Here is a 12,784-nt window from a genome sequence, read left to right as displayed (position 1 = left end):
CAGATTCTCCGAGGCCAGCAAGAAAAAAGACTTTCCCTAACCAGGATAAGTTTCAACTTGATCAAGCACATCAAATTCCATACCGAAGAACTCAAATTGAGCATCTTTCAACTAAAGTAAGAACTAAAAATCAACTATCGTTAAGTTGTTCCGACTGTCAACTCTTTAATTCCACTGAAAGATTATGAACAACAGATTTACCTAGTACGCTATGTCATCCTCCATATATTCCCATATTTGAAGCCATTCATAATATGTTTTTATTTTTTGAAAGGCAGTCATTAGAAGGTTATATGCTCCAGATTATATTACACTACAGTGGTATAAATTGTGCTACCCAATTAGCTTCTCAAGAGGAGGAGAACTACTTTCCGTTACCGTTTGCACCAATGAAAACAACCCTGGGCTTAATTAGTCCATATACAGACGTACAGCACCACAAGCCAGATGCCCTAATTTGTTTGAATTATAGGGAAAACTTTACTGAACTGCAATTAAACGAATATACCCACTAAAATATATATATATATATATATATATATAGTCTCTATCCAGAGTGAATATATATATACAGTCTCTATCCAGAGTGAAGGTTCACTCTGAAGTTTCAGAGTGAAGTTCCAATTTTGGCACACTTTTCGGTCAAATTGTTTCACCATAAGTGATTCAATATTTAGATATGCTATTCAAGATCATCTCTATAAAATTTCATCCAATTTGACAATGATTTGAGCTTTTAAAATTGAGATTTACACGAACGGTTCACGTTGAACAGTTTTAATTCATTCATTGATTTAATCTAATTTCAATACCTTAACGATGTCCGAATTAGATGAAATTTTGTAGAGATGATTTTGAATAGCATACCTAAATATTGAATCGCTTATACTGAAACAATTTGACCGAAAAGTGTGCCAAAATTGGAACTTCACTCTGAAACTTTAGAGTGAACCTTCACTCTGGATAGGGACTGTATATATATATGTATGTATGTATATAATATATACAATGCTGAAAAGAATAATAAGTTTGTTCTGTTTTTATCCTACACGATGTGATGTTGCGTATGAATAAAAAATATGTTTAATCAGCTAATGAGACTAGGATAGCCAAAGCTCAACACAGCTGCAAGCCTGCAACCTCTGTCCAGGTTATGAAAGATGCTCAACCTAGGATGTCATTCAACTAAATCCATATTTTGCCAATATCAACTGCTTACAAGCTAACCTAAAAAAAAAAGAAAAGTAAGCAGTTTAAAATCTGCAACCAATTCCATTATAAGCCCCCATCCGTAAAATTTAGGCTTGCAACAAGAATTCCATGAAAAATAATAATAAGGAAACTGCAATAGTTTCATACACAAATTATGCCAAAATTCATATTTGAGACATGCGTACATTTGTGATTATAAGACTCATTATAAATGTTGACTGACCTGAGATGTGTTAGTGTCCCTGTGCAGGAACCACCATGGACCTGATTTGGAAAGTAATCTGAAAGGAGAGAATATATATGTAAAAGAACGTGAAAATTAAGCAATGTATCAATGAGAAATGCAGAATATGTATGTGTCAAGGTTGACTCTGCCATAGACATACAGTTACTCAGCAGGTAATGTATTCCCATAATAAACTTAATAGGTAGGAATAGGATTGGAATCTAGAAGTGTGTAACAGCAAAAAATTGATAGCACTACAAGTCACCTGACAAATCCAGCCACAGAACGCAAGCCCATGAAGAGAGTCAAACCCAACCAAACCCCAGAAAGACCCATAACAGACGGGGCATATAGCAGAAATGCAGATGAAATTGTACCCACAACCATCTATTATTAAACAGAAAAAAATTGTCAAAAAATAATAAAAAGAAACACATACAGCTATCATTTGTGTCACTGAGTACTTTTAAATCAATTTGACGCAGCTTACCATGGCACGAGCCGCATATGCAAAATCCGAAACACCATAATGGAGACCATCGAAAACATAAGCTAGAGAAGTCAAAGGTTGACTAGCACTGACAAACTGTGGCAAGTTAGACAATATCAGCATTTTTATGAAAGACTAACTGAGACATTTGTGTAAAGCGATACACATATAATCACTTAACATAAATTTGCATACATACCAATACCCCAGATTTAAGGATCTTGAGCACTGCGGCATCTTTGGTGAACAAGGTCGCTATAGAACCAAAAGATGTTCCCAAGATTACAGCCAATGAAACACCTATAAACAATCCTATCTGGAAAAGCATCACAATAAGCAACATCAATAAACAATTAAACAAGATCAGTGAAATCTGGGAGCATTAATCAACTAAATAGGCTATACATCATACGATAAAATTGTACCTTCAGCATGAAATCAGTAACCTCTTTAACAACTTTGTATTCACCTTTTGATGAATAACTTGCAATCAGGGCCTACAGACAAAAATTCAGAACTAAGTTCAAAGTGATATGCACCAAAGGCACACACTACAAAAAACTCATGACACATATTCAGAAAGTCTAGAACAAAGATTCTCAGTTCCTCAACCTAGGACCTATCTAAAAAAACGAGAGTGTTCAGACAATTTAGTATACAGAGTTCCATAAGCTCATTGATTTCCAGATAGTTCCTCCAAAAAGGGAAACAAAGAAAACCTTTGTTGAGGTAAAAGCTAATAGTTACAATTCACATATTGATTGTACTACATAAAATGGGTGTGAATGATGATGACACAAACAAAGCTAATACCTGACCAGATGTCGCGAGCGCATCGGTTAAAAGGGATACAGCCAACCACACTTGTATACATATCTGATGAGCAGCCATAGCTACTGGGCCTTGGCGAGCAGCCATCGATGTTCCTAATGTCATGGTGGTGAGTACAGCAAGAGTTCTTCCCAGAAGGAAACCACCTATATCATCCCAGAGTTGCAGATAAGAATATTTGGTAAGGAGATTTGGAAAAATAAAATAAAATAAAGGAGCCGAAAATATTATTTCTAAACATAAGAAAGAGATTTACATGTTCTTCAAGCACAGTACAAAGAGAAGTGAACATCAAAACACAACATCTGCATTACTAAATCTACAATCGAATTCAACTGCTTTTCTACAAGCATATTGTTAAAATCATCTACATTCTATTGTGGTAAAATGACTGTTGTGATCATATTAAAGTAATATATTCCCTTCTTTGCTACAAGCATTTTGTTAAAATCATCTACATTCTACTGTGGTAAAATGACTGTTGTGATCATATTAAAGTTGCAGATGGTTGTGTGCAACTCTAAAAAACCAAAAGTTTAAAAAACACTTCCAGAGCACCTAATGAAAACCCATAACTTGCCCCTCAGAAGACTGAATTCCATAGATTATAATCAGCTTACTTCCTTTATTTCTGTATTATTTAAATAACATCGCACCCAACCTTAATGGGGCTTGAACACACGATCCCCCGAATAGGAAGCCACTGTCTAAACTGCACCAAACACACACCCAACAGCCGGCTCACCTACCACAGAGTTTCATGTCTAAACTTCAAGGGAAGGCTTTATCAGCATGAGAGACAGAACTTACCAGATTTTATGTATCCACCAAATTGCAGTGATCCCATCTTTGGAGGCAGTAGAATTGCTTTCTTATTTAAAAACCAGATCATCAAAAATGTAACAGTGTATCTGAAAACAAAAATGTAAGACTGCTCAGTTGCCAAGTAAGGCCAAAATAAAGTAGAATAAATGAGAAAACTATCAATAATTACTTACTGAGATATAACAGTAGACATGGCTGCACCAGTTACACCCAAACCAAAGTAATATATAAGGATTGGTAACAAGAACGCAGCTAGAAGATTACCAATACCTGCAAACGGAACAAACAAATGTCAATTAACAGGAAACATGATTTAAAGTTCGTAGATATGAGAGAAAGCTAAACTTCCCAGACCAAAAGCTGTACACTTTTGCTTTTACTAAATCAAAGGTGACAGCCAATTGGCTTATCACATGTATACAAGTATTCAGTGTTACTCAATACCCCTTCCCGAAACATAAATAATAATATGTGAGAGAGCTCAAGATGCTGGTGATCATAGTGACGTTTACGAACTTCATCATTAGCACGATAACATCACTATGAGGAAGATATTGTTCCTCCAATGAAACAAAAGAGATTATGACAAGCCAAAACAATAGAAGTATACAAACTTGAAAGCTATGAAGGTCAAAGAAATAAGTTTTAAGTATTTAATCGCAGTCAAGTGATCTATGCATAATGCTATCTACAAAGAATTGTAACTTAGACGTGCACAGTAACACACACGTACTTATACATTATAAACCCTTACCTAGACATAATACTGGAGTTTTTGTATCCTTAAAACCACGGAAAACTCCTTGAAGAGCCAAAGATGCAACAACTGCAGGAGCACCAAATGCTCTTATTGTAAGAAACCTCTTTGCCGGAATGTGCATAGGAGAGCTCTGCGATATTAGAAAAAAGAACGTTTACCCAGAATATAACACTCATGTGCTCAGAAGTATATAAAAACTACACCACTCATGAATTCCCATCAAAAAACAAACTAATACACTTCCCCCATATAATACTATCAGATTTTACTTACACTGCATAAATTAAAACTTTCATATGTAATCGTAGTAACACAATAGACATTTTGGTATTATAATTAAACAGTAGAAAGAGAAAAGAATTGCAGATTATTCATCATGATAGATGTAACTTTGAAGCAGATAACCTACAGATGATATCCCCATCATATTCAGAAACAATACAGATCCCAAGGACAAGGCTACCGCCTCAAACATGCCAATGCCAAGTGCTAAAAGTAGGGCTGTTGACACTGAAGATAATTGCTTTCTCTCAGCAGGTACAGATTTTCCATTAGTAACATCCTCATAAGCACCTTCTGTACACAGTAAGCCTAAATCAGATACCGACTGTCAACCAAATTTATAAATCACAAAAAATGACCACAGAGTCAACCAAATGTTCGACTTCACCTATAGTGGAAGCTTCACTTGCAGACTTTGCAATGTCTTCAGCCACAAAAGATGTAGTAACACTGAGGAGAGGAATATTAAATAGCTTTGATATGTAATTAAAGATGTTCATTGATACACCAGCTGAAGCCAACTCCACAGAGCCTACGAGGAAAACATCATATTACACACAACAAGTAATAAAAAATAAAAAAATAAAAAAATTAAAGCTGCAAATTAATATAAGTCTAATCATTCAGGTTGTGTAATTGAAGCATACCCAGTCTACCAATATAAGCAGTCTCCATCAGCATTGCTACGGGATCAATGGCCTGACCCACAATTGCAGGTAACGAAAGCATCAGCAGCTCCCGTTTCACATTTGGAGGATTCACTTCAGTAATACGAATGTCATTCAACGCACTGTGATTGAGAAGGATGAAGAAAAGGGAGAGACATACAAAAGAATCAGAAACCCAATATAAGCAATCAAGGATGTCATAAGAAGGCAGTAAATACCACGTACACTACTTCAGAATTTCAGAACCTAGCTGAAGTACACAGGTCCCTAAGATATTTTTCTGGTTATGGTATTTAGATCACCTACATATATCAAGATGGAGAAAAGATGAACAAAACTAGCTTCCATGAGCAGATAATTAACAGAAGAAGTGAGGAGGCTTCCATTAAGTTAACCAAAAAAAAAAAAAGTTTTCAAAATCTATAAAATTATAAGATCTATCAAGTTCATATTTACAATTTCCCTACGACAAAATCAATGACTTTACATACGTATCTAGTAAAAAAAATTAAATAAATATAAGAGTTTCTTTTTCTGGGAAACTATAGTTCAGTTGTAAATGTATTGCAAACTTACATACAAACTGTGCATAGCACCAAGAAAATAGAAAAGGAGAGGTAAACAAGCTGAAAGGATTATATAAGAATAAAAAATAAAAATAAAAGAGGCAAAATGATAATAGAAAACAAATAATTACACATAAAAGAACTAAGATTCTTACGGTTGTTCCTCACGATCAACAGTTATGGGAGCAATCACTTCCTCAACAATCACCTTTTCCTCAACCTCCGAGCAACTCACACTGAAATCCGAACTCAATTCACTGGCCACCACTGGAAAACGAGTCCTTCTGCGATGAGTACCTTGCTGCAAGTACAGTGACCTATGCAAAGATGACAGAATCAAGCCTCCCACTGCATTGGCATTGATCAGATCCTTTCTATTACCCAGTGCCACAAACTTACGAGCTTCGGTTTGGCGCAATGAATTTGACACCCTATCTCTCTTAGTAACTGAACTGTAATCATTGGTTCTAGTCCTAAATCCAGTTGAAGGTGCACCACCTATAAGGGTAGCCATCATTTTCATCAATTCTTCAAATTCCTTCAAATCCAAAATAACATGTCAGAATTTCCCAATATCAAAACTTCAACAATCATAACACATAACACCATATCCAATTCCACACATTCAAGCGCTATTTCCACAAAAACAAGGAAATGAAAGAACTTTACCACACTAAAATGATCATAAACAGTAAACACTACACACAATTCATATCTATCAAAACCCAAATCCCTATACCACAAAAACAATAATAGAAACAAACTTTACACACTAATTGATCATAAACACCAAATTCCTTCCCCTATCAAATCCAAAATAACATGTCCGAATTTCCCAATATCAAGACTTTATCAATCATAATTTAGAACACCACACCCTCCGCACATTCAAACATCTTTAAACACTAAAATGATCACAAATCCCAAAACGGAAACACATTACAAAACAGAGCATAACCGCAAAACCTTCAGAGCAATGCTTAAGTACAACGCGAAAATGATAAAGTGGCAACCAGAAATGATACCATACAGTCTGTTTTTTATTCCCATGACAACATATTCACAAAAACACGAAAGGATAAGATAAAGTTTTAACCTTTTTGCAGAGAGAGAGAGAGAGAGAGAGAGGCTGAGAGGGAAAGAGGGGTAGAGAGTGTTGGGGTTGCAGTGAGAGAGAGAGAGATGAAGAGGGGAAGAGGGTTGGGAATTGAGAATTCTCAGCCTCTGATTCTCTGACTGCAGAAAGGTGGCGACGGTTTCAGTGAAACTAAAACTTGAGAGAGAAGAAGAAGAGCCCAAGTCTTTTGGGTACTTTGTGTTGCAGTTTACAGTGTTATTTATACTGCAAAAAAACAAAGAGGCGAGGACTTGCAGTTGCAAACTTACAGTTTCTCATGTCGGTTTTTACTTGGGTCCGAAATTTGACCCGAGAGGTTTAACCCGGGTCATATCTTCACTTGGTGGCAATTTTTTGTGGAGCACTAAATAATTGTATGGCAAAATGTCTAAAAAATACTGTACCCAGTAAATATCTTAATAGACCTAATAAAATAAAATGACATTTTTATCCTTATGCAAAATGACAGGGCAATGATGAATTATGATAATAAATAAAGAAAACCATCAATTTTAAGACCACCGTCTCCAACAACCACGAGGGATATCCCAGAAAAAACCCAGCAATCAAAATGATCCGAACCACGAGTCCACGACAACAACAAGATAAAAAGAAGAGGGTTGTGTCGTTCAAATGGTTCAATATATAGGTAGAAGTAGAACACTTGGAAACCAATATCATCGGCTATGTTAGCCATCCCAGCAAGTTACTCAATATATATTGACCAGGCAAGTTTAAAATGGCTATAGAGCAAACGGAACAGTAAAGAATGTGATCAAATTGCAAATTGGTAGTGTTTTGGATTTCCATTTTGTATATATATCATTTTGGTCTAACAAAGCTTTCTCTTTTGAAGGATACTTGTTTGATATCCATGAGACCAGGAGGAGGAATAAGGATAGAGGAGTGTTTATTGCTCTATTTCTCTCTACTGGGCAAACACAGTTTCAAGTAATTAGGTTACGATTAGCATCTTCTGCATATCAAACTTATCGAATATTATAAATCTAAGCAATTTGAATTCAGAATTAAACAAACTACTCTGATCTCCAGCCTCCCACAATTACAGAACGGATCATTGAGGATCGTAAGTACGAGTCTTGCTGGATTTAATTAAAGAAGGGTATTATTGGGATGTGGGTGGGTGTGGTTAGAAATTATATGGGTGTAAAAAGTTTACTAAGTCTAGTAAGATATTTGCTGGGTATATTTAACAGCGCCATGTCCAAAATCCTTCAACTAGTTCCCGGATTCGAATGTGATTCCGAACAAAGCATATTGAGGAAGTAATTTTGTTTTCTGAAGCATTGAAGTCATCTGATGCCTTGATTTGTATTTATTTGCATAAATAGAGCAATTAGACCTAAATTTTGCCTATACGAAGTGTGTCCCGTACAGAACAGAATATATGATAACATTTGAAAATGGCATTGCTACAAGATGAGTCCAACGCATGTTTGAAACAAGGTTGTATTTTGATTCCCAACAAAAGAAAATCTACTCTTGGAAAGGCATGATCATGCAAGCTTCCACAAATATATATACTTGTACAGTAGGATGTACAGAAGAATTGTACCACATATCAGTTTGCTTCCTCATCCTCCTAACACAATCATACAAACTTACAAAGACATTTCATCAAAGAAGATGAAAACAGAGAAGCGCCAAGTGAACTGCGGTGAAAAGAAAGTTCCAACTGATGCCGTGTAATCCCATTTTAGAAGCAATGCTAGGAGCTGTTGGGGATTAAAATACACATATATCAGTTTGAATTGCACATAACTACAGTTATTACCGCTGTTCAACAATCCAACTATATTGAAGGCTAGCTGAACATAAGTGTAGGATGAAAAGGTAATAACAAATACAAATATGTTTAAATGAGAAGGGACATCGACCAGCTGGCCCTGATAAGGATTTCATGAATTGTTTTACAGTGACTATGCCATGGGTAAGAGAATGGCCCAGGATAGGCATTTATAGGGATGACAAAAATACCCAACGGGCAGGGTACCCACGGGTATTCGACCCTAATGGGAAAGTGTTTCGAGTATAATCGGGTAATGGGTACGGAGAACCCCGCAATCCGGTGACCTTACCCTCCCCATTGCCATCACTAGGCATTTATGTTCAGGACTACTATCCAAACTGATGATTTTCCCAAAAACACATGACTTTGTCTAACAAATTTATGAAGAGAATGGCCCATGAACTGGTTAACAGTTAAGAACATAGATATCTATACTGCAACAGCAATTCTTGTTATAAGGAAAACAATTAAACTTACTTGAACAGGTAGATTCAGCAATCAGACTTGTAAGAATGGTTTTGGTATTGTAACCGTCATAGGCACAAGTTGTTTGATTGCAGGCGGAGGGAGATGTGGTGTTGCCCATGTTTAAAGTTGAATCTTGGCATTGCATCGAAGGGCATGTTGTCCAGAGAGTTGAATTAAGATTTGATGGTTCGCATTGTAACCTGGCCATAAATGAAAACCACAGAGATTTGAAACTTGATGAGAATGCCTCAAATGAAAACAAACATACAAACTGGTCGAAAATGCACTCACGTCCAATTGTTCGCAGAACTACATTGACACTGCACGCAACTGTAAGCAGTGAAGACGTAGGTGTTATTTGGAACAAGTAATGGGGAATCTAACGACTCATTTGATACTGACGACGCACAAGCTGCCAAATTCACATTTGAAACATCAGTCATTTTATAGGTAAAACTAGCGATACTGCAAATATGTGATGCACAAATGCAGACCATAAACACAACCTGATCAATTTGTTCAGCCAATCCATGAAACTAGCAATAAAGTTCACACATTTACTTGTACGATACATGTCCCTAGCAATAAAAAGCTATTTGATTTAACTGTCTACATATGTAGCTGTTGGAGTCCCCCACAAACCAATTATAGACATGATCACATGAATAATATGCTAAGCTAACTTTATACAGAATTTTTCTGACTGTACCTCCCCTTCATCTTTTCCCTTAACCAAACAATACTGGTAAAAAATAAAATAAAAAATTCCACTCTACAAATTTATATCCCAAGTTGCTAACAAAATAGTGAAAGCCAGTACTGCCATTGTGAAAGTCACTTCTATGTCTACATTTTTCTATCCGCAGTTGTATGAAAGTTGAATTTATCATTTATCAAAAAGAAGAAGAAAAAAGTTGCATTTATCAGATCTACACGCAGCAATTTTATGGTGTAATTTCTGTTAAATTTTATAAAGCTAACAATACTATGCCAAACTAGCCCTAGTCACTATGACAGCGATGTAACAACATCTTAATCATAAACAAAATTACAAGTAAATTAATGGGTTTTATCTGATTAGTCCAACACTCTGACATAAGAATAATAACTGATTTTGCAAAAAGTAGAAAATGAGAGGTGAAAAGGGGTTTTTTTACCTTTGAGAGGAACATCAATGACCTGACCAACCTGAAGTTTAGCGGCATCGGCAATCCCATTAATCCTGAGGAGCGTCTCTTGGGTAGTCCCATACTCATCGGCGATCACCTGCACCGAGCTCCCCGCCTCCACCACGTGTCCGTAATGCACGACTTCCGCGCCGTTCACCTGGTCGCAGCTACAGGGCAGGGGGATCCACAGGATCTGCCCGACCTCGATCTGGTCCGGGTCGGGTATGCCATTGGCCCGGGCGATCTCCTGGAACGTGACGAGGCGGGAGAACAAGCTGGCTATGTAGTCGAGGCCGTCGCCGGCCTTGACGGTGTAGACGGGGCGGCGGTTGGAGACGCCGGAGCCGTTGAGGCACAGGCAGGAGAAGGGGACGAGGAGCTTGCTGGCGGCGGGGATGGAGTAGTTGGATCGGGTCGAGAGGGGGAGGTTGTTGGCTCCGAGTAGGGTGCGGAGGTGGGTGATGTTGAAGAGGGTCTTGACGGCGTTGAGGGTGGTGGCGTTTGTGGGGACGAAGTCGATGAGCGCTTGGCAGCTGGTGGTGGCGGGGGAAGAGGCGGTGCAGTTGAAGGTGGCGGCGGAGGAAGGGGCGGCGAGAATGGAGATGAGGGTGAGGAAGAGGAGGAGGGTGAGGCTAGAGAAACCCATGTTGAGTTTTGGGGGTTTAAGGATTGAGTTGGGGAGTTGGGGTGGGGTTTAATAATGAGAAGAACTGAAGAACATAGAGAGAAGCTGAAGGTGTGGAAAGAAGAAGAAGACAGAAGTGGGAGGTTTGAGTGGCGGATGGTGCGGGTCGGAAATGAGTGAGAGAGGAGAGAAGACCTTGACTGCAGCTTCAAAGTAGGACAGGGGAGACCTAGGGGTGGTAGTAATGCGAAAATGTGGGTTTAGTTTATTTCACAGAAATGGTGGTGGACAACTGTAACTTGTCTTTCTGTTCTGGAGTGTGGAGACCATGTTAAAAGACGAATTAGGATGATAGTCATGATAGAGGTCAAGAACTAATACCACACGGATGTTAGGAACAACAAATTTATGTGTTTCAGGCTTCAGAACCTGTTCTGTTCCGGTAAAAGAGATTTCCACCGTTGGCGGTGGTCTTTCTCGCTAGTGTTTCCGTCAGCCTTGGCCGCTTCCTATATCTGAAGGAAATTCCGATTTCATCTTGCATTCGCCCTCTAACAAATTAGAGAGAATTATTATTCTACATTTTCTGTGTGTAGTGTATTTAGGTGTTCTTTCGGAGTAGATTATGTTTTAATGTAATAGATATGAATCTTTTAATTTTCGAGATATTTCGTATGTAATGTCTATATATAGGCTTTATTATCAATCAATAAAGAGTTCGGTTATATTCTATTACGTTGTTATTATTCTCATATTCAACATACTCGATCACGTTATCAACACTTTGCTCTAAAGTGTCTGACGAGACCACCACCAGAAAATTAACTCTACCCCTGAATACTCTACCCCTGAATTCTTTTCCCCAACAGCCACCTTTTCTTTGCATCATTAGAAAAAAAAACTTTAGGGACCCCAACAATAAGTTGTTGGCAAAGAGTAGAGGAACACGTTTTCTCCTATGGACTCTCAGAAATTTGCTATGGGAACCCAAGCTTCATCATCTCCAACCTGCCATGATCGGGTTTTCTCCCCCGACACGCTCGACCTCGTAGCTTATCCAACCTCTGCGCGCTGCTGCTTCCGCACCAAAGCTGAAACCTCCGCCTTGCAGCCTGGAGCTCTGACGTCTCCCCAACCCAGTGCCGATATCCAGGAGCTCGTCGCAAGAGGACCTCGTCGACACAACCTTCCACCGCTCCGACGACCCAGCTCACCCATCTACTTAGATCCAAAATCGCCGACATCTTGAGCCTCTAATCTCTTCTGTTTGCTCTGACGAACGATTTGGACACGCGAAGTAAGCAGACATGTGTCTGCTTGACCCGATTTCGCAGTAGAGCTCGACCCGGATTTTTTTGTCCAACTTGACCCGGGCAGAAGAATCAGCCGTGCCTTGATTTTTGGACAACCCTTTTCAACTCTATTTCCTTTTATTTTCCTATTGATTTATTAAATCGTTTATTTGCACGTTTAGTTTCTAATTATAATGCACGTGCTCGTATAGGAAAAAGCGTCAATCGTCGTACTATAATGATGACATGTTTACCAGAGATGGACGTTCCTCGAGAGCTTTTTTTGTCATCTGTAATCGCGACTGTTATTGGAATTTTTGAGTTTCTTAAACTCATGTCTATGGACGATAATCTCAAGGTCTTTGTACTCATTTATTTAAGTTGAAATTCATACTACTTTGAAGCAGCACTATTTGCTGACAAAATATCTCAAAATTCTATGG

General features: G+C 38.1%; 2 protein-coding genes across 3 annotated transcripts; both read right to left on the bottom strand.

The window, feature by feature from the left end:
- Positions 1 to 970: 970 nt before the first annotated feature.
- LOC126782675 (protein DETOXIFICATION 45, chloroplastic) lies at positions 971 to 7,064 on the bottom strand. 2 transcript variants are annotated; one of them, XM_050507973.1, is made up of 15 exons: positions 6,957 to 7,064; positions 6,016 to 6,398; positions 5,274 to 5,416; positions 5,015 to 5,158; positions 4,754 to 4,920; positions 4,339 to 4,474; positions 3,758 to 3,854; positions 3,570 to 3,670; positions 2,742 to 2,905; positions 2,354 to 2,425; positions 2,128 to 2,244; positions 1,929 to 2,024; positions 1,704 to 1,825; positions 1,436 to 1,493; positions 971 to 1,227 (listed from the first exon to the last, which is right to left on the bottom strand). In XM_050507973.1, exons 2-15 carry the CDS (start codon positions 6,381 to 6,383, stop codon positions 1,216 to 1,218), a joined length of 1,797 nt encoding a protein of 598 aa, XP_050363930.1. In that variant the 5' UTR covers positions 6,384 to 6,398; positions 6,957 to 7,064; the 3' UTR covers positions 971 to 1,215. The 2 variants fall into 2 exon arrangements, with proteins under 2 accessions (XP_050363930.1, XP_050363929.1); XM_050507972.1 differs by having other exon boundaries at positions 971 to 1,222; positions 4,754 to 4,917.
- Positions 7,065 to 8,374: 1,310 nt separating this feature from the next.
- Positions 8,375 to 11,539, bottom strand: LOC126782697 (lysM domain-containing GPI-anchored protein 2). The gene is made up of 4 exons (XM_050507997.1): positions 10,413 to 11,539; positions 9,547 to 9,667; positions 9,265 to 9,455; positions 8,375 to 8,713 (listed from the first exon to the last, which is right to left on the bottom strand). The coding sequence occupies exons 1-4, from the start codon at positions 11,068 to 11,070 to the stop codon at positions 8,616 to 8,618; spliced, it is 1,068 nt and encodes a 355-aa protein (XP_050363954.1). The 5' UTR covers positions 11,071 to 11,539; the 3' UTR covers positions 8,375 to 8,615.
- Positions 11,540 to 12,784: the final 1,245 nt, after the last annotated feature.

Source organism: Argentina anserina, chromosome 2, assembly GCF_933775445.1.
Source record: "Argentina anserina chromosome 2, drPotAnse1.1, whole genome shotgun sequence".
In the NCBI taxonomy this organism is placed as follows: domain Eukaryota; kingdom Viridiplantae; phylum Streptophyta; class Magnoliopsida; order Rosales; family Rosaceae; genus Argentina; species Argentina anserina.
This window is presented reverse-complemented; position numbering and strand designations above follow the sequence as displayed.